This window comes from Quercus suber, unplaced genomic scaffold, assembly GCF_002906115.3.
Source record: "Quercus suber isolate HL8 unplaced genomic scaffold, Cork oak 2.0 scaffold_472, whole genome shotgun sequence".
NCBI lineage: Eukaryota > Viridiplantae > Streptophyta > Magnoliopsida > Fagales > Fagaceae > Quercus > Quercus suber.
The window spans coordinates 455,846-482,042 of NW_027069923.1; the positions used below are offsets into that span (position 1 = coordinate 455,846).

A 26,197-nucleotide genomic window follows, 5' to 3' on the forward strand; every position below is an offset into this window, starting at 1 on the left:
GATTGAGCCATTGGGCCTGGCTTGGAGTGGGCTGAGGCTGCACGATTTCCTGGCCCCACAATAGCCCCTCAAAATCTTGCTGCACGCATCCTTGGGCGGGAAGGAGGATTTTGACATCCTCGGCCTCATCCCCCCCACCCCTCGTCAGCGCTAGGGCCTATTCACCTGCCAAGGGCACGTCGCTGACGCTTCGGAGCACGTAACGTGTCCATCATTAAATTCAGGCGGCTCAGTGCTCCCCACGTCCAATGAGGCGTTACCCATCCAACGGTGGAGATTCGTCTGGCATTCATGAGTGGGAAAACCCGCATGGCTCCTCGATTTGGGGTATAAATACCCGTACGAACCGCTTCTTCCTGTTCCTCATTTGTAATCGAGAATATTCATGCGCCCCTCCCGAGTTCGGCCACACCCTTACTAGCACCTTCAGCACAAAAGCCTGTCCGAGGAGCCCTTTCTCTTTCCTGTAAGTCGCTCTCTCTTTGGCCCCTCTTTCTCTTACCCTTTTCTACTTCGCTTGTTCTTTCTTAGTTCTTTTAGGCGTCTATTGGGATGGGTAGGTTTAAGAAATACGTCGATACTGAGGAGGCGATGGAGAAATTCATCACCGACTATAAAATTCCCGGCAATGTGAATCTGAGACATTATGAGGATGGGGAGTGGCGCATATACAGGCAGGAGGGGAGGTGGTAATTCCTGTAGTCGCCTTCCTTGAAGGGGGGATGACGATCCCCATGGGGCCGGTGATGAGGGATTAACTCATGCACTTTCGGTTGGCCCCCACCCAATGTGGGATAAATGTCTTTAGGATTCTGGGCTGTGTGGACGCCCTGAACGAGAAGATGGGGCTGAGGTTGACCTACCATGACGTGAACTGGTGTTACAACCTTCAGCTTCTTAAGGGCAAGTGTATTACCTGAAGACGAGAGACGACAGGGTGCGGCTCATTCAGTGCCTCCCCGAGTCCAGCAAAGGGTTCTATGAGGATTTCCTTATTGTGTCGGGGGAGTGGCACGATGGCCTTCACTGCCCAACAACGGAGGGAACACCAGGTGGGGCAGGGGAGACAAATAGGGTTTCAAGCTCTCGTCTTTTTTCCTTACCCTCTTTCTTATTTTTCTAAGTCGTGGTGCTTTCCTTTGCAGACCGCACGCCTTTCAGCGTCACTTCCATCTGGTTAACCGGGAAGATTTGCAAAAAGTGCTAAGGGCGCCGGTGTACTAAACGAGGACACAACCAGTTAGGGCCGCCCACATAATTTTGGGTTATACACCTCCCAGAATCTTCCCGGTTCCGAAGCACGTCATCCTCGCCAACGATCCTCGGCTTCAGAGGATTACTGTGACCGAGGACGGATTTTCGTCTCCCGAGGAGCCCTCCGACCAGGAAGCTGTCACATAGCCGTCCCCCTCTTCCCAACTGTTGCCGAGGCGCCGAGGAGACTCCAGAGGGGGAAGGGGACGCGTTTGAGTTTTCCCCAGCTTGTCAGTCCGAGGATCCTCCCGGGGACTTGGGTGATCCCAACTTGAGCGAAGCAGACCTCCTTCTTCAGAAGCCCCTCCTCGGCCGGCAATGGGTACAAGAGGAAGCCCACCACCAACTTGCTGGACCTGCTTGAGGGCCAGCCGGGGGAGTCCCAACAGAAAACTCCTACTCCTCCTTCGAAGGCTAAGTCGACTTCGCTCGGCAGAAGCTCCTCCTTCTCCTTCTCGACGCGCTCACCCTCTGGGCCGTGCCTGCTGGCCCTAAGAAGAAGAAGGATAAGGGTAAAAGGATCGTGGAGGATAGGACGGTGTCTCACGGGAGGAGGACGCTACTCTGCGGCCGTCCAAGCAGCTGAAGATAGGCGACCAGAGCCAGGAGAGGCGGGTCGTCGACACCCCTCCTCCGAGGTCCAGGCCTGGCTCCCAGCCCCGATGCTCCGTGGGGAGCCCTTGAGGGATACGCCTCCTTAGGGATTTCAACGAGGGTGAAGGACGTGCTGGCGATGCACTGGAGAGGAGCCTGCTGCTCCCGGCGGACATGGCTGAGCTTAACTCTTTGACGAGCGAGCAGGTCTTTCTCAGCCTTAAGCGATATGTGGGATGGTAAGGGCTACACCTCACTCTTCTCCCACTCTTTTCCTCTTATTGGGCTTATAGCACACTGGTTATTTTGGTAGGCTGTCCAAGCTATCTTTGCGTTGGAGGGGGCGACAAACGACCAGAAGGAGGCTTTAAAAAGGAGCGCGATTGGCGATACCAGGCCACCAGTACTCTGAAGAATTCCGAAGCTGACCTCGTCAAGGCCGAGAGGCTCTGAAGGAGGTGACCATAGAGCGGGATAATGCTGTCTGGCCTTGAGGGCGCCCAGACCCAGGCACGGAGCAGACGAGGCGCCTACGCGAGGCGGAGGAGCAATTGCGGATTGCGAGGGATCTGATTACTGACCTGCGAGCTGACGTGGCTAAGCCGAGGGGGATCAGAGGGTAGCAGAATGGGCTAGAGACCAGGCCTTGCGGGCTAAGGACGAGGCTGACTACGGCAGGGAGATGGCCGAGCGTGCCAAGGATGAGGCTGAGTCCGCAGCCTATGCTGATGGGATGGCTTCGGTAAAGGCCACCTACAAGGCTCAAGTCCAGGGGTGTGTAGGCGATATTGTTCTCAGGTCTGGGCTGAGGCCCTCAAACAAGCTGGGGTGGAGCTGCATCCGACCTGTGGAAGGTGGAGAACGTGTATTACCCTCCGCCATCCTGAGACGCCGCCCTGAGGACCCTATGGTTGGGGAGGATTGCTGAAGAGGTGTGGGCAAGCTGAAACTGGGGAGCACTCGAGTGAGGANTAGTTCTACTTCTTCTATGGCTTCTCTTAGCTCTCTGAAATCCATTTCTCTCTCTCTCTCTTTCTGTGTTTTCTAATACTTGTTCTGAACTACTTACTAGTGAGCTTGAATATGAAGGGACCTTATTGGAAGGTAGCTTTCCATCTAGGAAATTATAACATTTGTTGTTATATTTTATAAAACAGTAGTTAATATGGATTATGTAAATGTATGTGTATGTATGAATTTGAAGAGAGTGGAATCTATGATACTGTATAGAGTTTGGAAAGATTTAAACCTTCAAAAGTGCAGCTAGTGAACTATGTCTCCACTCTCAATCTTGTTTTAAGATGCCATGGTTTTAAATGAATACAAGCAAAAAGACTATGTGTAAGCCTCATATATGATAATGACTCTAAATGTGTAAGGGATGCTGACCTTGTTAATAGACTGACTGAGCAAAATACTTGTTTATTTGTTTAGATTCTGTTTGTTTTAGCTTAAAACGTTAGCTTATTTCTAGTGTTCTCATTGTCACAGGTAATTGGCTGTATGATGATGCTTGCTGGAAACTGGCTGCTGAAGAATCATGATGCTAGCTTGTTGACAATTTTTTGTGATGTAAAAAATGCTTGAAAGGTTTGAGATTTTGTGATGGTGTAGACTGTTGTTGGGAACTTGTTTGTAAATATTTGTTTATGTAATTAATCTTTAGGCAATGAACATTTTTTGTTTGCTGGCAAATTGTTGGTTCCAATTGATTGCATCTGAGTGTAGGTCTTGTTCTGGGCAGGAATTACAGGTTTTGATGAATTACAGGTTTTGATTTAGGTAAGGATGTCTTGGAAGAAAAAAAAATTAAAAAAAAAAAAATTACCTAGAGCTGCGTTTGTAAAAACGCAACTTAAACCTGGTCTAGAGCTGCGTTTCTTAAAACGCAGCCCAAACCCGGTCTAGAGCTGCGTTTTTAACACCCTCTAGCTGCATTTTTTCACGAAAATAGATACAAGACCTATAGCTGCGTTTTCTACAAAACGCGGCCATATCCCCAGTTTAGGCTGCGCTTGAAATGCTGTTATAGGTTGGACCTATAGCTGCGTTTTCTATAAAGCGCAGCTATAGGTCCGTACCCTATACCTGCTTTTTAAAACGCAGCCCAAACTGGGCCTATGGCTGCGTTTTGTAGAAAATGCAGCTACAGGTCCAGGCATCTGTTGTTGTCTAAAATCGCGGCTAGAGGCTCTTATAAACGCAGCTATAGATCCGGGTTTGGGCTGCGTTTTTAAAAACGCAGCTCTAGGTCCCGCATGGGGCTATAGCCACGCCGCATAGGCCATGTTTGGAAACGCAGCTATAAAAACGCAGCTATATCCTATAGCTGCGTTTTTAGGGTCTGTAGCTGCGTTTTTTAAATGCTGCTATAGCCCTCTTTTTTTGTAGTGATTGATTTTTAGTATTAAAAAAAAATACTTGAATGGCGGCTCTACATTCAGACGGGGTCATCAAATACTTGGTTAAAAAAATATAATTTATAGATATATATATATATATATATATTTTTTTTAAAGTTAGTTTTGATCCTTTAAAATAAAAGGTCTGTTTGGTAAACATGATTTGAACATCATTTTTCATTGCTTAAACAACACAACATGTATTTCTATAATATTTTTTTTATTTATACATATTTTCACAATGCTTAAATAACGTTACTAGAAATCTCTTACTAAACAGGCCAAAAAGTTTGAATACTTTAACCTTAAAATATGATTATTTTAATGCTACTTTTGCAATAAAGATGAAGTGATAGGTTGTAATTGGTTTTTATCTGAACTTACAATTAACATCACTTTTTGACCTACAGTTAACAACTTGTTACTTAGATTTTGTTAAAATTTTTGTGGAAGTGTTATATCAATAGCCCTACTTTCAAAATATTTAATTTTATAAGAAAGAAAGAAAAAAAAAATCACATTTTTGCTCCTTTGCTAAAAGGAAATAAATGAATAAGTGGGGACTCTAACTTACTTTGGCGTTAACAAGGAATGAAGCTGTTTTTTCTACACTTTTCTTGTTTATCAGCAAAAAATTACGTTATTGATACAACCAAGTAATTTGTATCTACATCTATGATTTCTTTCTCATTCTCTCTATCTCTCTTTCTCCTTTCTGTGTTTTCTTAGTTTTTCTCTTTGTCTGATCAAGTAGTTTAATAAGTGCTCCACAGATTTTCAATTCCAATAAGTCTTTTACTGCTTGCTCCAATTAAGTAATTGGTGTCATATGACACTTGTTTAGAAGCATTTATTATGTGAAATTTATCAAGTAAAGTTACATTTTTGGAAAGGAAAAATGTGTTTATAAAAGTTAATTTTTTTATCAAGGGAAATGTTAACAAGCATTGATCAGTGCTTGTTAAGGTGCAAAAAAGACAAAAAAAATATGTCAAAAAAGTTAAAAAAGACACCAAGCTGTACTTATAAAGCTAAAAAAAAAAAGAGATAAAATTGTAAAAAAATTGTCAGAAAAATTTGAAAAAAAAAAGTTGTTAACGGTCGTGCCCCGTTAACACAACCCTTTTATTAATTAGATAAATTTACCAACTCTCACAAGAACAACAAAAAATCACAAACTCTCACTCATCATAACAAAATCACAACACACGAGTATAGCTTTATTTATTTATTTATAGTGAATTTGCCTGTCTTTATTCAAAAAAAAAAAAATCACATCTCAAAACTATCATTAAAAGAGAAATACGATGTCTATAATATTTTCACAATATATTTACAATAAATTTTAGACGATAAATTATTACTAATTGTTATGGATAATTTAAGTGGTGAATACAAATTAAAATCAATAACAACTTACCACATAAGATTTGTTGTAAAAATATTATGTACATACTAACTTAGCACTTCTCTTTAAGATAAATTGCTATTCATCAATTTTATAGTTTTTTCAGGCACATTCGAAGAATCTCGAATGTGGCTGCACACAAATTAGCACGCCAGGGATTGTCTGTAGAAGATGAGTTAGTTTGGCTAGATGAAATACCCGAAGATCTTATAGTTGTAAGATTGATACATAAAAATTGACCCAAACATGTACACACACAGACACTTGTATTGAAGAGTCATATTCAAGAACAAAGAAAATAAATTTGTCCACTGCTTTGAAAGGCTACATGCCAATGGTTTGCACCACCATCGGGTTAAGACTGATTCCAATTACACATGCACCAACTGATCAACAATGAGGTGAGGGATAGAAGCACTGCTTGTTCCAAACTTGGGGCTTTCCTTCTAAGTTGAAAATGAGCAATTAGTAGAATAGAGAGTTCACAAATAAGAGTATCCTCGAAATCTTCATAATTAATGAACAACCTAAGCTGAACCAGAACATAATCAGCTTAATATCGGTATATAAGTTGCTTGTATGCATCCTTATTCTTTGAGTAATAATCAATCTCTGCCTGCAAACAAGAGATCACACAGTAATAATTTGCATTTCACAAGTAAAAGAAACTCTCCAAAATGTTTCTACAGCAAGCTCTATATAACTCATTCAGCAATTAAATTCTGTGAGAAAGAGAGTAAAGCACTCGAAGGTGCTTATATCTTTGACACTCTTTAACTATGTAAGAAAAGTCCTGGTATAGCCATTTGAAATGGCTTATAGCTGGGCCTAGAACTTGACATTCCCTAGGTCATACTTCATTAATAAAAATGCAAAGTAAAAGGTAATTTTCAAACCTCAATGATTAGTGATCTAGCTATTTGAGAATCAGGAAAAGGCACAGAAATATGTAAGACTGATTTATAACAGTCAATAAATTACTTAGACATCTGAAAAATTGAAAAACTCACAAGTTTATTAGAAAAAGTTGTATCTGGGTTATTGGTTTAAGGAAGGCTTAATGATATTCAACAAAAGTGGGAGTTTTGTCCAATAGGTACGACCTTTTTGTAATATTCCACAAAAAAAAAAAAAAAAAAAAAAAAAATCTATTTTAATTCCAATGGCGGTTTTTCTTCACTTAGCCAAACAAATATAGGAGATCAAGCAGTAACAAAGTCAGGCAGCAACAGCCAACGAATGAATGCAAGTCTTAGCTTTACAAGTCTTAGCAACAGCCAGGTACAACACATGAAAGTGCATTTGAGTCTCATGTTGGGCTGTGACACATGGAGGAGAAAACAAGGTAAAGGTACAAAAGGGCGTACTGACCTGGAAAATCCCAGAAAAAATTACATGGCAGAGCCTGAATATAGATGACTGTAAAACAGACATATCTAACAACAAAATAAAATGATATTGGATCGTTATCCACTCATACCATATTATACTGCCGAATGTTACATTGAAGGAAATTGCATATGCCAACATTAACCTTGTTCAAAGGACTGTTGGTGGAGCCTCTAGACTCAAGGGAACTAACTAAAATGTATAACCTTGTAATACAGACAGGCATCACAATTGTTGGACACATGTCCCTCCAATTAGTATGAGACAAGTGCCAGTGTATGACAAGTCTCCAACGCAGACATGACTCATCCATAGAATTTTCCATGCAAAATAGATGAAAGGCTAATCTTTCTCAAGAAGCACAAAAGGCTTACTTAAATTTTTTTGCTTAAATCTTTAATCTACAAGCTCACCATTCAGAAAGCTTATTTAGTTATTTCAAACATACCTTGCGAATTCCTTTTATGGCAACCAAAAGCTTTTCACCAATTAGATCTGTCAAGACACTATCATTCCGGAGAGCCTTTAAAGATTCAGAAAGTGATGCTGGCAATCTACGAAGTTTATCAGCAAGGCTATCTGGGTTTGTATCTGTTCCATAGAGGAATGGCATCATGAATTTACCAATTATAACATATGCTTTACTTGCCATCTCATATTATCAAAGATTACAAGATCTTACCAACAGGTTCAGGGAGAGAAAGATGCCTCCGAAGCCCATCTATGCCAGCAGCAACTATAGCAGCCAATCCTAAGTACGGATTTGCACACCCATCAAATGATTTAATTTCAAAGTTGCTGACCAATCCATCTGGAATTCCAGGTGGGCATGCAGTTCTCAATGGAGCTTCTCTGTTTTCTTTTCCCCAGCACTGGTATGCTCCACTCCATGTATTTGGTACTATTCGATCATAACTGCACACACATAAAGGTTAAAACATGAAGATAAGAGAAAATAGTCCGTATGAAGTAATTTTTCAAAATATCTATCTAATATAATGAAATAAAATGGTCTCTACAACGTTATCTCCTACTAAGTTTTACATCAAACATAAAACTCTATTAATCAACTCATACGGGCTAGGATTAGATAACAATGTCGGAGTTAGGTAGGTGTCATTGAAGGGTTGAAGGAAAATGACATTGTTCTTGGTCTAGGTGTATTTAAGATAAAATGGAATGAAGGGCTACGGGCAAGTGCATATAAAGGGGTAGAAGTGCAAGAGGTGAAGGGGTGAATGGAAATGCAAAGAGTCTTGTATGCGCGTGAGAGAATTTTTTTGAAATATTGAATCTAAGGAAACAAAGAGTCCTTATTTTTTAATTGGAAAAGTCTTGAAACATTGAACTAAATGAAAGAAAGAGTCATTATTTTTTAGTTGGAAATCAAAGGAAACAAAGAGTCCTTATCTGCTCACATTGTAACTTTCTAAACTTGATGAAAACAATTGTAAATTTTCTAAATATTTTCTAACAAAATATGCAATTAATTATGATCGTACAAAACAATTTTTTGTTCTTAAAAAGATTCGAAGATGGAAGAAATGAAGTATGCTATTGAACTGTGCAATATCTGATGAAAAAGAATATACCTATTTGGAACAGGTGCTGTAAATGCCAATATTGCAGGAAGATGATGTAAAACCCCTGCCATGAACTCCTCCCCAACGGTGGACATTCCATACTGAGAAGTTCCACCAGATGCCTTAAAAACATTTTCTCCATTCTGATACAAACTGATATGCACATGGGATCCTGAACCAATGTCATCTAAAGCATACCTACCCATCAAGAAGAGACAACTATGTAATGTAGTATAATGTGTTATATTATGAAGCAAATTTTCAGACATAAATCTATGAAATAGATTCTACACATGCATTGTTGATTAATTGTCACAGAATGAAAATGTTCCCCATAACTCTTCTCGTGGTTGGACATGGAGTAATCATTGAGTAGCTTTGCCCAAAATTTTAAAAATCAAGAAACATTTAAAATTCTGTGACTCATTGTAAGCAAGACAACAAATATCATTGGCACCTACTTTGGCATGAAAGTTGCCAGTAATCCATGTTTCCTTGCAACAGCCCTAATAACCTCACGGGTGAAAACCAACTTGTCAGCAGCATAAGTACAAGCAGTATAACCCAGTGCCATCTCAAATTGACCTTTCCCAGCCTCTGCATGCAACTATGAAAAATGCTAAAAGAGTTAACAAAGTCTTGGCACATAATATTTGAATTTCAGCACATAGAGAGAGAGAGAGAGAGAGAGAGAGAGAGAGATCTTGCATTAGCTTATTTCTGTTAGTTTATTTGCTTATGTATAGCTTGTTAAAACCTCTTTTTTTTTAGATACAACTATATTTTTGTCAAGGTTAATCCGAACTCACGTTTACAACTGAACAATGGAACATACAATAAAAAGTGTCATTGTCATTTCTATAAAAATTAAGACATTGACATGGAACAAAACCAAAACTAATGGAACACCGAAATTGAAGAACAGAAAAATAAAAATAACCCAGGAATTAACACTAAGCAAGAGGAAACAAAATCTAGGAATTACCACCTAGAGTTGCCTAGAATTAGTACCAAGTCATTGAAGGAAAACTTCAACAATAAATTTACTACTGAAGCAAAAATTTTATCCATTGGAGTATAGAATAGTGTTATTACATATACTACTATGACTTAACCCTAAATCTAATTGACTTAGGAAATGCCAAATGTTGAATAAGAAAAATACTGTTGACTCTAGGAAATTAAAGAAATTACTAATAACATAATTAACTAATAAAAGCTAAATGAAAATCCAACAAACTGATGGTAAAAAGAAACAATTGACTTCTATAATTAACAAAAACAATCAAGTCTTAGTCACAAGATTGTTAGTGTTTGCTATGGATCCTCAACAAACTAGTCAAGGTCGGCCAAATGTATTCTAACTTCTAGAATCAAACAAAACTATATTAAAATAAATTTGTTTTTGCACTAATTGCATCATAAATATTCTTGGAATTTATATAATATTAAATGGAAAGCTGCAAGTCCTTAAGGAAATTTATATAATATTTTTGATTGCAGAGGAATAGACACTATGACTTCATTTAATGAATCAAACAAAAGGAAAGGAATGGGCAATCAAATTCAACATTATAGGAATTCAATAAAAAAAATTGGCGAAGGCCCACAGATGGAAGGCACGCTAGCCTCTACAAACAAAATTGGCATAAAGCATGAAATTTAGTGCTCAGCTGATTGGCGATTTTGATTTGGCATGCATTTTTGTTACATTGGATTTCACATGAAACTAGATTCCTTCAGAAATTCTCTTTCAGATTCATTCATTGGATAGGGATAATTTTAGTGTCAGCAGAGCTAATGCAGGAAGTAAATGCCAATCTTTCATACACACTCTACCTAGTTAAGTTGCTTAGCATATATAAAGAGCACATGGACACAGATTACAAAAACTAAGCGAAACATAGGTAACTCCAATAGAAATTGCCTCCCCTGAATAAGAATAAATAATGTTGAGTTTCATTTGTACCTGTTCCACTGTGACATTCAAGGAATCAAGAGCCACAACAACTTCTTGAAGTAAGGGGGACATAGCATCAAATGCTGATGTAGAGCAGTAAGGTGTTGAGTCTACTGGCATCCATTCTTCTTTCCCTTCCCTGCACCACTTTGTAAATTACATTAATAATAGTTGCGAAAATGCTAACAGCAAAGAAAATAGTTAAAGACCTTGGTATGCCATACCTTAGTACACTCTTCAAGAGGAAAAACTCATTCTCAAATCCTGCATTCATTTCCTGGACACAGCTTTTGAAAATTAAACATCAAACTATCTTGCCAGCAATTCACATGAATTATCCTACATACCAAGTTAAATTCGTCTTTCAGAATTTTTGTAACCCTTCGCAAGGCCTCTCTTGGGCAATACTCCCATGCTTCACCAGGTTTAAGATGCATGTCAGCCAAAACCATTTCCTCCTGTTTTTTCCTGTTGAAGAAGAGAGTGGTTTGCCACATCCATTATGATAGACATAAATACAGAGTTCAAAATAAATAATGCTGCCTGCCTCAGATGATCTCTAAGAAGCACTAAACTACAAACGTTGCTCTCTGAAGCTATATAACCCATATGAGACTCTTAGGATAAGAATGTGTTCAGCAGTAGGTCTTTTATTACATAGACCAAATACTGACTAGAAATGACGGGAAAAAAATTTATAGTTAAATAAAGAAGAAAGGTCCATAAACTACATATGCAATTGAAACATATTAACAAATGTGCATCAAATTAGTGACAGTATGGCTAAAGCAAAAATAAATAAATAAAAAAGAAAAGAAAAAAATACTGAAGCAAGATACTATATACTGGTCAACAAAGAAAGAAATATTTTCCAGAACCTGTAATGACATAGAAAAAAATAAAATATGATAAATAATTAAGGATTTGTATTTTGAGTAAAGATATGTTAACTATTGAATCCGTTTTGTAGTTTCTCTTAATTCCCAACCCCTTCTATCACATAGCAAACCACAATACCAAAAAGTGCAAAAGTTACATGAGTTTACTCTAAAACTTGACCAAGCATAAAAAGAAGTAGCATCACTAGCAATGTCGTTTATTTTATTACCTTATTTTCCCTTGTATTCTAAAAATATTGGATTGAAGACTAATTAATTAGGGAGATTCTAAGAAAAGGAAGGCTAGCATAACAAGGCCAACATAAACATGAAATTCTAGATACTAAGCTTGTATGATTAATAACTATGTTCTTTAATTTGCTGGGGCCCAGAATTCCAGTACAGCTTATAAAGTTCCAATAGAAGGATAAAAGAGAGGCAACATGGCACGTTGCTGGTCCTATTCCATTTTATGGGATGTCACAAACTTCATCAAGAGCTGACGTGAAGTCTAAATTATTGACATCCTAATTGTGTAGGGGACAATACATGTAGAGGATTTATAAATTTTAGTTTCACTCTTCAATAGTTGATGGAAAGAAGAGGAATCTGGAAAGCTTAATTAATATATCACGACAAATGGAAATTTCCAAGTGGACAAATTAGTACCATGGTATTCTGAACTTGGTTGACAAATCAGGAATTAGTCTGATCTCACCCGTTCCAGTTAGATTGGTCTCATCAGCTGGGCCATCGGCAAAAGAAGTCATTCCCATACTTGCAAATGTCAAACCAACACCATTCTTCTTAATAACATTGTTGAAGCGCGTCGATGGAACAACCTGAAACAAAGACATCATAGCCTTCACTACAGTACTATTGACATTAACTCCCCACTGGCCACAACAAAAAAGAATCTTGTACTGCATAAGCATGGAATTGATTTTTTTTTTTTTTTTTAAATTGGTAAGTTACACATGGAGTCGTGGACTGTTGAATCTTAGAACCCAAAACCTCACACTTGCTCTTATGAGGAAAGGAGATGCCATTTGAGCTAGAGCTTGTTGGCAACATGGAAGAGGAAATTCCAGATACTTTTCTTGTTCTAGGTCAATGATTCAGCCCTACTAATTCCTAATAGTGATACTAATATGATGACCTCCATATTACTTTGCTGACTGAGATATTACACATGGAAATCATCTAAAATGAAATAATCATGATTTAATTTCAATAACTTGATACTCTATACAGATGCACATTAATTGAGAGGGGTAAAATCACTTCTATTAAGGCATGGCAAAATGAATCTATGTGAAGACATTTCCATATTACCCATGAAACTTTTGAAATTGAATCACTATACAGGCTTACAGTCATCTGCTGAAGGGTTATGTAGATGGGCAACAATTACTTTTGTTTAGGTATTTATCAGTTGCATTCTAGAGAATCTTATACAATATCCCATATTACAAAAATCTTAATGAACTTGTTACACTATGCTCTATATATAGCCAATTTGAATTGTTGTAGAAACGGTACTAATCTATTCTTATCATCAGATTCTGTGAATCTTCAGTCTGATGATAATCATCAAGTAAGAAATAAGCAATGTTGGGCAACTTCACATTCAGATTACTAAGTTGACGGGAATAAGGGATGCACCTTATTCTACCAAGAAATTAGTCCATAAATTATTCACTAGTATGGCAGTAATGAATTCGAAAGCAACGGAGTACAAAATGATTTTAGGAAAACAGTCAGATGACACATTGGACTACTTTAACCTGTTTGATGCCTATGGGAATAATTTTGAGGCAGGAAAACCAACACTGATGAAACACCAAAATTGAAGAATGGAAAAATGAAAATATCCTAGAAATCAACACCAAGCTATTGAAGGAAAAACTCCAACAATAAATTATATTCATTAAGCAAACTGTCTAAAAGGCTCCATTGGAGTACAATAGTGTGCTTACATACACAACTATGACTTTACCCTATTGTAATTGAATTAGGAAAGCACAATCACTGAATTACAAAGATACCCATAACTCTAGGAATATCAATAAAATACTAATTAACTAATAAGACCTAAAATAAAATCCAATAGACACACAGTAAAAATACAATTGCCTTCCAAAATTAAATAGAACTAAACTAAATAAAAATTGTCTTTACGCTTCCCGCATCAAACTTACTGTCAGCAATCTGATCATTTTCACTTAGGATCTTTATGAATGTTACTTATGACATTTTGAGGCAGGACTAATAGGAGCTTTTCCAATTCTTAGTACTTATATACTATTATAAGCAATCATTGCAGCAACATAGGTTCGATAACTAGTTCACAATGGTTTGCTATGGAATTATCAAAAACAACTGCATAGAATGAGGGGATGGTTGCTGCAGCTAGAATTATAAGAACAATGACTTTTTCTTTTTTTCTTTTTTTCTTTTTTTATAAATTTTATCCCAACAGTATTTATTTAAAAAAGAAAAAAAAAATAGGCACTCTGCTTCATTCTGAAGAAGGCTGTTTCTCATCAACAAAGTCTGACTACTCTCACTCTTAAACATAATTAGTTGCAAGAACCTATGATAATTTCCCCTTTTCTACGTCTCAAATGGCAGGCAAACAGAACCTCAGTCATTCTTTCCTAGTTCAGAGATCTGTTCTATATTTTTGTTTCAACTCTTATACATGTTCTTACACTTGTCTTAAATGACAGGCCCAAACTACATTTAAGAGGAAAAAAAAATGTACTCACACGACATCTGTGCTGTCCTGAACCATCAACCCAGATAATGCGAACAAGCGAGACATCATTATGCGATGCACTGGTCTTAATTTTCATAGAGTTAGGAGTTACTGTGTGCTTTGAACCAAGAGATAAATTAATCTTGTAAAACTGAATTGCATTCTGGGCAAAGATATCTTTAGAAGCTTCAATAGCTTCAGCAATTGAGAGATCACCATCAATGCATGCATCACGTAAAACAGAAAAGACAACTTCACGTGCTTGCTTTGCAGCTGTAAAAATGAAAATCGGTAGGTGTGAGGAGATCATCTTTAGTAGCTGATATGGCATGTTCAAGACAGAGAGTCTGCCTTAACTGTTATGAACTTCCATAGAAACAAACATAAATTAAGACTTGGTAAAATAGTAACAAATATCAACTTTAACAAACCTAAGTAGAAAGTTTCGGGAAACGCATAACCATCAGTGCTGAACATCACCTGCAAATTCATTTATGTTTAGCATCAAATTTTATAAGTACAAACTAGACATAAAAGAGTACATAAAAGGAGAAGCACTGCCAGAAACATTTTTCTTCGAGAAATATGTGTATTATGGTATCAACATTTTTCTTCCAGAAACATATATGTATTATAGCCAAAAGTAAATGCATAAACAATTTTTAAAGATGGCTACAGTCAGTTAGTTGACAAAAATTTTGTAACAGGAAAAAAATGAAGGGGGTGGGAAGGTGGAGGCTAGGAGATGGACTATGGATAAGCTGTTCTCATGGCACATGTGGAGTTCAGAAAATGGTGACATATCCTAGGTCTTTTGTATACTAAAACCCTCCATCATTATTATATAAACCGCTTATGGTATAACCTTCTTTATCGGGGCCAGCTCTAAAAGCTCTTTGACTGAAGATATCATCCCATGGACACTAAGCTTAGGAACTGCCAACCCAAAGTCGAGGTACACCTGAAAGTGAAAGCATTACATTATTTGCAAGGAAAACTTCCAAGTATATCAATATTACATGTTAAAAGATGTGATTCACTTGGGACTAAATTTGACCTGGGAATAAACAGAGGCCAGATATGATGCTTCCTTTGAAAATGGGTAGGATGCATGTAAGAGTACTATACGACATTTAGAAAATCTCTTGTCCTCAAGAAGCATCCGGAGATGAAGGGGATTGGACAGCCGCATATCCAAGTCTTTGTCCCCAAAACTAGTTGTTAAAAAAAAAAAAAAAAAAAAAAAATGAAACATACAGATTGAGTATATAAAGTAACAATGTAAGAACATACAGATTTCTCTAATGCTCTTTCTGATAGCTGAGAAAAGAACAAGAAATACAACAAAATAAAAATCTTAGGAGCTGCTTGATTATTCACAGAAGTGGACCAGAATGGGCCACATCTCTAAAATTAGTTTTATTCTTAGGGACACAACCATTAAGATAAATTCAAGTTCAGTGTGTTTCAGGTGCATTTTGAAATTGACTTGAACATTCTTACATGAAAAAGCCACAAACTATCTCTAGAAAATTTAAAAGCAGTCAAATATCTTCAGCTTTTAGCTGATTGAGTATATAGAATTCCCAAACAACCATCCATATTCTGAGTTTTATTTTTCTCTATATCTTATTAGCCATCATTCAGAGCATAATGTGAAACAAATATCAGCCTCAAAATTGTGTTACCCTGTGTGTATCTGCATCGGCAAGTCAAAGCATAGAGCAACCTCCAAACTACGAGTGAAGACATAGTCGATAAAGCTTTTATTCATAATGCGAGTAGGCTTCCCAGCTGGAAAGATAAATTGGTCAGTATATCATGCAGTGTATGCTGAGAAACCCCAATCCACATGCTACACTCACCACTTAAAATTTCAGAAAGACCTTCCTCAGCATCTTTTCTAGTGACATTTGTATTTATCTCTAATCCACTGCGGTACGCAGCAATGCTTTTTAAGCCAAAAATCTGATTAGCCACTGTAACGCAGATATAAGGAAACCAACTAAACAGACTTCATTTATAACTTTATAATACTAAGAAGGACAAGGTACAAGAAAAAAAAATCTATTATAAGCTGAAAGGATATGACTTCAACTTTTCCAGATAAGTTTCAGTGAATGTATCCAATGTCCAAGCACCTCCATTTGGCAACTGCAAAAAGGAACAAAAGAAATGAAGAAATAAATTAAAAAGTATAAATAAATTAGATTCAATGTCCAAGTACCTCTTGCACAAAAATCAACCAGTTTATAATAGCAGAGAGTAAGAGATGCTGAATCAATAATACCAAACTAATAAAATAAAGAAAACAACTGATGAATGAATAACACATATAAGCACATGACACTCAACTTAATAGATTTGAAAATTTTATCAGAAACTTAGCCCATAGAAAACAAAAACATTGGGTCATTGCTAAAGACCGTATCAAGATAAAAAGTAAAAACAAACTATGCAGATCATTGACATCTCATTGACATAGGCATTGGGGTACAATGCACAAGATATAAAAGACAGTAGCCGGAGAGAAGGGTACATAAAAGTTATTGGGACAATTGACTACAATGAAAAGATAGATTTCTAACTCAAACAACATACTTCAGAAGGTATAATGTACAAAATGTTTCTGATTAAATCATTTTAAAATGACCCTAGAAAAGAAGTTGCAGAAATAACAAACAGAAAGATCTCTAGTTCCAGCAACCTTATTAATTTACAAAATACAAATACAAATGCAGGACTGAAATGCAACAATATCTCCTGATAGTTATAGGAGCATCAAGAGCATAAAACTTAACAATAAAAAATAACAATAGATACTGTTTTGGGCTACTCATGCCCAAGTAAATTGTTCCCCAAAACAGATCAACTATACAAGTAACTGTCCATAAAGTCCTCAGCTCTTGTAATGTCAAAGGAAACATGTAAGCATAATATGCTGTATTCCTTTTGGGATGGAGTTGGACATCGAGATGAAACACATGACCAAGTGAACAATGAGACAAAGTCCAAGAGTCGAAGAATATCTTTAAAGCATTCAATTAATCATTTCACGAAAACAGAAAATATAATACAAAGGACAGCATATACATGCATTTACAATTTATGAAAAGCTCAAAAGGATAAAATCAAAAGGTATATTACTTGATCAAGAATCTTCTCAGCCAAATGTTCAATTCTCAATATTCTACCAACAACTGGTGCAAAACTTTTATGCCACTCTATGTCATGCTTTTTGTCAAATTCAATCCCATCGTCAACAAGAATGGCAGATATTCTTGCAGCTCCGAAGCATATTGAGCTAATGGATTGTAATCCAGAGAGTCTACGGTATTCTTCAACCCCTTGCAAGGATAACTCAGATCCATACAGTTCAGCAATATGCCTTAAATTTCTCTGCCATATACAAAGCATTGCAGTCAGAATGGAAGACCTAAAACCAATTTTTTTTTTTTCATAATTCTCAAGTACTGTGCAGTTACAAGTCATAGCATCAAATGTGTGTGTCTTTGGGATAGCTTATTTTCATTGGTTTAATTTGCTTTAATTAAAAGGACAATTCTGCTTAGAAAAAGTGAGGTTTTAAAATACTGGACATAAGCTAACTAAATGAGCCAACTTGTAAGCTATACCGACTAGGCTTATAAATATAAACCAGTGAATGAAAGGAAGATAATGCAGTACTGTGCTTGGCAACAAGGACATTAAAAGTTCCTTTAGATTAATGAAACTGCCAACTTCAGAACATGGCAAAATGTACTTTTAACCCAACACTTATGCTAGTTGCACTCGGGACATTGAATAGAGACCTCCAATTTGAACAAATTTACAAAATAAACTTATGTTACTTTACGAAATACATTCATTTCATTTCGGGTGCATTTGACAACCGATTAAAAAAAAAAGCTAACTTTCAATTTAAATTATCTACTATTTGCGAGTCCCACGTTACTTTTTGTCTCGTCTTTATTTTAAATAATCTAACTTTCAACCTATCTTCATCAGCTTTTTCACATAGCCACTTGTGGTTTACACAAACATGTGATAAGCAATTGAAGTACTTCCACAAAAATCATAAACCCATTTTTCTTTTAGAAAGTTTCAATAATCCATTTTTTATGCTAGCTCTTTATCATCGTACCAAAATATTAATCAGTTTTTCATGCAACCATAAATATTAAGTTTACTGGAACGCACAACCCCCCTTTTTTTTTATTGACAACCCATTTATTTCTAAAGCTTAAGAAACACCTACTGTTCATCCCAAAAAAAAAAAAAAAATGAAACATGGACTGAAACAGAGTACAGCTGGAAACGCCGTAATAATAATTGATCATAAAAAACAAACACAAATTTCAAAAGAATTTACTGCATTGACCGTAGTACATGGCTATTTAATGTACTTCCTGGAGACAAGTCATTATCACATTGCCCTCAGACTGACAACATTATATTACTACATACATCTTCCTCCAATTTTTTTTTTTTTTTTTTTTTGGGTTTGTTTGATTTCCTTTGCATAGAATAGATTAACCCATTTATTCCTAAAGCTTAAGAAACACCTACTGTTCATCCCACAAAAAAGAAAAGAAAAGAAAAAGAAACATGGACTGAAACAGAGTACAGCTAGAAACGCCGTAATAATAATTGATCATAAAAAATAAACACAAATTTCAAAAGAATTTATTGCATTGACCGTAGTACATGGCTATTTAATGTACTTGCTGGAGACAAGTCATTATCACATTGCCCTCAGACTGACAACATTATATTACTACATACATCTTCCTCCATTTTTTTTTTTTTTGGGTTTGTTTGATTTCCTTTGCATAGAATAGATTATGAAAAAAAAAAAATCAAAACATAAACATGGGATTGATTAACTTGTACCTTGAAGGAGAGGGAGTGAGGCGCGTAGGATAACGCGTCGCCTTCGGCTTCAGAGAAGGAACGGATGAAAGGTAAGGTGGAATCGAGAGCGACGATGTTGTGAGCGTGGCCGTCAACTAGCTCCACTTCCTCTATGGCTTCTCTCAGCTCTGTGAAATCCATCTCTCTCTCTCTCTCTCTCTCTCTCTCTCTCTCTGTGTTAAAAAATCACCCGGTCTCACAATTGCTATTTGACTCTGCAGAGGAAGCTTCAGAACTGAATTTTTTGTCAGCACCGCGACCTTTTTATAGCTCCATGTGTAGTACAATTTTGAATATTTTACTCAACCAACGTTATTTTTTTATTATTCCGTTGAAAACTGAGAACCACAGATTTTTTTTTTTCGGGGGAATAGAACCACAATTTTTTGCTTTTATAAAAATATTTTCACAACCATTTAATTTAAGAGGGAATTTATACATAGTAGAAAATAAATAATGGATATATCTTGGTTAATCAATTACTACAACTCTTGATATCTTTTTATCGGATGCATTTTGACAAATTTATTATTAGATTTTTTTTTTTTCATATATACAAAATTTTTAAAAAATTAAACATTAATAGTTATGTCTGTAGGAAAGGAAAATTCTTAACCTATCACAAGCTGATACATCGTAATACCAAGTTCACAAAATACGACTAATTACAAAACGCCATATACTGCTACTAGGTCTTGCTATCATTATTCAAAAACCAAAAAATTTGCGAAGTATCATTGAAATAGAGACATAAAAAGCGTGCAAAAAAAAAAAAAAAAAACCAATTACACATCGGTGTGGTAAGTAATGACATAAGTTATGTAAGTAATGACATAAGCAGTCCAATTGGGTGTTGATATGTGTCACCTTGAAAATCAAAACATTTCAACAAATCAAAAGATGCAACGTGTCTTAGAGAAAAAGTCTTAAACTTCTCCAATTAGACTGTGACACATGTCACCAATCCAACTTCGCCACGTGTCGCTCACCCACCCTCAAAACTCCTATAGGTAGAAGCCTTCCTAAGGCATTTGGAGACATCAAAACATCCAGAGCATAAGCAGCATCAAAGAAGATTTGGAAGCATTCAGAAGTATAGAAGTTCTGCAGGAATCAAGCCTTAAAGCCTTGAAGAACTTTAAGAACTTCAACCTCAAAATCAAAGAACATTTGAAGCAGAAACATCCAAAATACCTTCCTAGATCTTAAAGTTTGCTGGAATCAAGCTCAAAAGCTTTCAGAAACTTCAAGAAACCGTAAATCAATGAAACTCTACAGATTCAACCCTCAAAAGCCTTGGAGAACTTCCACCACAAAACCTTCGAAGAACACGAAGAACATATGAAGAACACGAAGAACAAAGAATTTGTAACAAGCTCATAGCCAGAGATTCATTGTAATTTTGTTTCAAGGGTCTTCGATCCATCTTTTAGCCAAATTAAAGGATATTTGGTATTCAAGTCAAAATCACATTATTACAATTCCAATTAACTAGTCTTTCAAGGAGATCGAATCAGAGGATCACTCTTTTGTAATTTCAGAAAATTGTACCACATATTCATCAATACAAATTCGCATTTGTGAAACTAATTTACTTGTTTTATATATTTCAAACTAGAAATTTAGTTGTCCACAAATTCTAACACGCTTGATGGGACATCTTTGCTTCTTATCTCATTCTCCTTCAAAGAAAGAAATCTCCATCATCTTGCTACTAGCTTAAATGGTCTCTAGCAAGAACATCCAAGTTTCAACAATAACTACTTCAATTAGATTTGGTATGGCTACCACCAACAACTACATTGGTGCAATCAATTGTAGCCAACCTAAAACTCATAATCAACCAAGGAATCCAAGGTCCAGAAAATCATCTCCTTAGACCCTCTTGCAAGAAACAAGGTCATCAATAAGGATATCTCCACCTTGGAACACCTCAAGTATGGGGGAAAATCTCCTTCTTCCTTCATAAGAAGTTGGTCATATGATTTCTCTCCCGCCGTAGGGAACTCAAAAGATGAGATTTCACGTGCTCGCTTCAATTCACTTTCTTCTCCATCATCTTGGGAAGTTATGTCAGTCATGATGACTAACACCTCTACTATGGAAGAAAAGATGGCCGAAATGGAACAAAGAGTCGTCATTCTCACAAAAGCACTTGAAGATAAGGACCTCCAAATTGCAACTCTAATGAATAAACTTGAAATACAAGATCTTGGTGAATCAAGCCATGGTCCTAAGTTCCCATTTGGCTTCACTTCTACAAAGGATGACAAAGGGAAAGAAAATCAAGACACTCCTCGACAGAGACAATCTACTTTTGTTGCTTTATTATCAGTTCAACAATTGCAAGACATGATAACAAATACCATTTAAGCATAATATGGAGATTCTTCTACAAGTTCTCTCACATATTCAAAACTCTACATGAAACGCATCGACAACATAAAAATGCCAAATGGGTATCAACCTCCTAAGTTCTTGCAATTTGACAGGAAGGGCAATCCAAAACAACACGTTGCTCACTTCATAGAAACTTGTGAGAATGCAAGGACTTAAGGAGGTCTCATTGTAAAGCAGTTTGTCTCTCTACTCAAAAGGAATGCCTTTGATTGGTATATAGACTTAGAACCTAAGTCAATTAACAGTTGGGAACAACCAGAAAGAGGGTTTCTTGACCGATTCTATAGCACATGTCACAGGATAAGCATGATGGAGCTTACTAATACTAAACAATGGAAAAATGAGCCAGTGGTCAATTATATCAATCAATGGCGTTCTTTGAGTTTGAATTGCAAAGATAGACTTCCTGAAATATCTGCTGTAGAGATGTGTATCTAAGATATGCATTGGAGACTTTTTTACATCATTCAAGGGATAAAGCCCCAAACATTTGAAGAGTTAGCAACTTGTGCGCATGACATGGAGCTGAGCATTGCTAGGCACTAAACTACCAAACCTCCCATACCTAAGGAAAGGAAAGATAGGAAGGAAGTAAGGTGGAATGACAAAAATACAAAAGTTAATCTTAAAGACCCAATGGCTATTAACACTATCGTAGTTAACGTTTTAGGAGGAGGAGCAAAGGAAAATGAAAAACGGCTTGAAGAATGGCAAAAGAATGAGGTGTGTCGTCTAGCTTTTAAGAAACGTGAGCAAAAAGTATATTCGTTCCCTGATGAAGATTTGCCAAACATTTTAGAACAACTACTACAAATGAAGCTGATTGAACTACCAGAATGTAAGCAACCAGAAGACATGGGGAAAGTTGATGACTCTAACTACTGCAAATATCATCGCATCATTGGCCATCCAATCCAAAAGTGCTTTGTCTTCAAAGAACAAATCAGGTAGCTTGCCAAAGAAAACAAGATTGATCTAGACTTTGATGAAGTTATCGGGTCAAACCATGTGACCGTTGCTTGTGATGTACTTCCAACTTTCAAGTAGGGAGTAAACACTATTGGAACTTACATGTTGATTGACAATAATGATGCAAGGATCAACCCCATGATGGGAAGTTCCTTAAACGCTTCTATGCTTGAAAATCGAGGATCGCTCCTTGGTAAGAGCTTAAACTACCCACTGCAACGCTGCAAGGATACATGATGTCTTCTCATTACCTTTGAAAGTGTACGAATAAAGAGAAATTAAACCCACTCTGTGTCACCATTTGCAAGTGTGGTGTAGTGGTTGGATGCCTTTGTCACCCTTAAGGGCAAGGTTTCGGGTTTGATTAGTGGTTGTGGGGCCAAAGAATCTGGTAACCCTGACCCATTTCATACTGAGCCCAAGGCCCACATCGAGGAAGAAGGAATGTCTGAGGATGAACGAGGAAGGCCCAAATTACCGAGGAGCATAATCGAGGATAGTCCTGTCCTCAGTCAACCAAGGTCGTCGAAGGGAAGAGTGGCACACCATCAAAGGCAGCCTCCCAAAGTGTTCCAAAAAGAAGGACGAGTATGATGGACCAGCCATGGGGGCATGGTGGGGGAGCAATTCCAAGAGAAATTGTCACCTCTGCATTAAATGTCCACAGCTAACGTTCTGGCTGCATTAATAAGGAAATGATTCCTAGACAGTGCCACCTCTGCTACCGTAACTTACAGAAGGCTAGAGAGAATGCCTGATGGGACAGACACTTAAGTATAGGCTTGGATGATCAATGGGTGGAAGGTCATGATCGTTTAAAGAAGACTATATAAGAGAAGAAACACACCATAGAATGGGGAAAAAAGGGAGAGAAAGCATGATGGCGATCTTAAGAACCCTAGTAACCACTGTCATTCAGTACATAGCAGAGCAGAGCTTCTTAGATTGTGCCGAGGACGAAGTTTCCTTGATGAAATCAGTTCATTGTTGTTTGATCGTCATAAATCCCCATGCTAACCGTTGCCTATGCACTAAAACCTGCCTTTTTGGCCTACTTTCTACAAATTCATTGTACTAGGTCCATTGGGCCAAGATCCCATTCATTTTTGGGCTTAGTCCGAAAATCGTGACCCTACAATTGGTGCCGTCTGTGGGAAGAGCTTGTAGGATAGTGAGTGCAATGGTTAGTTAAGATGGGATTAGACCCCCATCAGCAAGAGCCTCTAGGGAAAGCCGTGGTGGTCTATACCTCGAAGTGCGGTTTATACATGGAGGATTGCTGAATGGGGCACAGTTCTAGGGGCTTCTACCACCAAGTACGTGCCCCATACCTCTGTTCAGGGTCCGGTCCTCGCGAATCTGGCGACCGAGTTTGCCAAACCTCCATTAGAGGAAGGGGTAGTAACGCAGAGCGATTCAAGGAGGCTCCGCGGTGGGATTAGTTCTGAAAAGTATATGCTGATATCTTCTAACCTATTGAAGTGGTTAAATGGAACCTTAGCCATGACGGGTCCTCAAACCTTTGACTTTGGGGGAATTAACACACATTGGTAATCATCTAAGTATTAGACAGAACCAAAATCTTGCATGGCTCTTTGGACCACGAATCTATGGGGAAACTAATAACTTTTGGTAATTATCTAAGTGTTGGACAGAGCCAAGGTCTTGTATGGTTCCTCAGACCACAAACCTATGGGGAAACTAATAACTTTTGGTAATTATCTTAGTGTTAGACAGAACTAAGGTCTTGCATGGCTCTTCAGACCACAAACCTATGAGAAAACTAATAACATTTGACAATTGTCTAAGTGTTGGACATAACCAAGGTCTTGCATGTTCCTTGGATTTAAGCCTATGGGGAAACTAATAACTTTCAGCAACTACCTAAAGTTTTACGGAATTAGGGCGTTGTACGGACCTTTGGACCACATCCTTTGAGGAGATTAACTACTTCAAACATTTATTTGAGTGATGCACAGAATCTAAAAGGAGTCCGACTCCTTGGATCGCCTACCTTTTCCCCACTCAACAAAGACGTGAGCAAAGGTATTGCATGGTCCTCAGACTCAAACCTATGGAAAAACCAACAACTTTTGACAATTGGCTAAGTGTTGAACAGAACCAAGGTCTTGCATGGTCCTTGGACTCAAACCTATGGGGAAACTAATAAGTTTCAGCAACTACCTAAGGGTTAAATGGCATAAAGGCATTGTACGGACCCTTGGACCATAGCCCCTGAGTAGACTAACTACTTCAAACATCTATTTGAGTGATGCGTAGAATCTAAAAGGAGTCCAGCTCCTTGGATTATGCTTGCTCACTCCCATGTGCAGGAGATTGTAGCAATATAATTCTCAGAGTACCGAGGTCGAACCACAAGGAGCAGGGTAAATTCAAAGACAATATAATTAAATAACAATTTGGGTGAAGAAGAAAAATACTTTTACTTGGTGAGTGTTAACAAGAATAATAATAAAAACTGATTTAAATCAATAATGTAAATATTAGGGCATTGGGGTGTTTCCCTATATCGATATGAAATTCTTTGTGATCTAAGAAATTATATATTTCACAATTGATTGTTCTTATACAATTAAAAACTTATTATTCGGTTGAACTGAGACAATTCAAGAACTCATGATAACCTCGATTAATAATGCGGTTAGAATAGTTTTCAGAAAAACTCATTCACTTTAAAACATGATTTCTATTTGAAACTATTAGAAATTCCTCTAAACAATAAGAAAAACATGATTGAACTTATTGAAAGTATAGAAGAACTAATACATCAAAAGAAATCTAATTGAATAATCAAATATATTATTGATAAAATCTTAAAAAGAATCACATTGAATATTCATACCGCATAGAAGAAACATACCCTTAGCCCTAGTAAAGAGTTTAGGCTACCATTAAAGAAAGGAAAATACAAGTTTTTTTCTCCAAAATTCGTTCTCAAAGCCTCCCTCCTAAAACCCTAATGTCCAAGTATCCAAAGAAAATAAAACTTATACTATTTTAATTTCCATCCAAGTTTACAGTAGTAATTTGTGAGTTAATTTCGGCCTTCCAAAGTTGAGAATTTGGAAAAACTCAAAACTGGAAAGTTGTAGATATTTAAGTCACGGTTCCAACCCATTTAGCTTTGTGTCAATTGAATTTTTGAGAAGAGAGATACGCCCAAAATACTGATCAGTGCTCAAATAAGATTTTTTCCTTTTCAGATTCTGCCTCTTTGATTTCTTTCCTTATTTGAAGCTTCCAATCATGGTAAATGATCCAAGCACTCCAGCTGCACCTCCTTAGACATTTAAGCACGGTCCTTTAGTTCCACTTTAATTTTAGTTTGGCCTCCATTCTTTCACAAATTCCTATAAACTCATCTTTTCACATGATTTCCTGAAAGTAGAAATAACACACACAATGAATGACATCTTATTCAAGAAATTATGTAAAGATAAATAATAGGGATTAATGCAAATCATGGCTTAATTATACAAATTAAGCATAGTAATAAGGAGATAACGCCCACATAAATATATAACAAGCACACATTTTAAGGCGTTATCACACCCTCCAACTTAAATCTTGCTAGTCCCTAGCAATCTACAAAGCACCCATGTCTACTAAAAGTGAAAAATTAAAACTAAAATACAAGCTACTTTCGTAGGCTACACGACTGCAC

General features: G+C 37.1%; 1 protein-coding gene across 1 annotated transcript; it reads right to left on the reverse strand.

The window, feature by feature from the left end:
- Window positions 1-5,844: 5,844 nt before the first annotated feature.
- On the reverse strand, window positions 5,845-19,401 carry LOC111997121 (protein fluG). Its single transcript, XM_065762753.1, has 18 exons — window positions 19,123-19,401; window positions 17,377-17,628; window positions 16,318-16,383; window positions 16,095-16,209; window positions 15,918-16,023; window positions 15,287-15,443; window positions 15,095-15,190; window positions 14,661-14,709; window positions 14,240-14,502; window positions 12,138-12,310; window positions 10,938-11,058; window positions 10,815-10,867; window positions 10,600-10,729; window positions 9,092-9,237; window positions 8,640-8,828; window positions 7,730-7,962; window positions 7,496-7,638; window positions 5,845-6,274 (listed from the first exon to the last, which is right to left on the reverse strand). Exons 1-18 carry the CDS (start codon window positions 19,282-19,284, stop codon window positions 6,212-6,214), a joined length of 2,517 nt encoding a protein of 838 aa, XP_065618825.1. The 5' UTR covers window positions 19,285-19,401; the 3' UTR covers window positions 5,845-6,211.
- Window positions 19,402-26,197: the final 6,796 nt, after the last annotated feature.

Bases quoted from the DNA above. Each gene is read 5' to 3' on its own strand.
- LOC111997121 (XM_065762753.1), bottom strand. From the start codon at position 19,284: ATGGATTTCACAGAGCTGAGAGAAGCCATAGAGGAAGTGGAGCTAGTT. The intron at 16,210-16,317 runs TATCCTTTCAGC...ATCTGCGTTACA, and splicing joins ATCTGGAAAAGTTGAAGTCA to GTGGCTAATCAGATTTTTGG. The intron at 7,639-7,729 runs GTAAGATCTTGT...TCTATGGAACAG, and splicing joins TTCTCTCCCTGAACCTGTTG to ATACAAACCCAGATAGCCTT.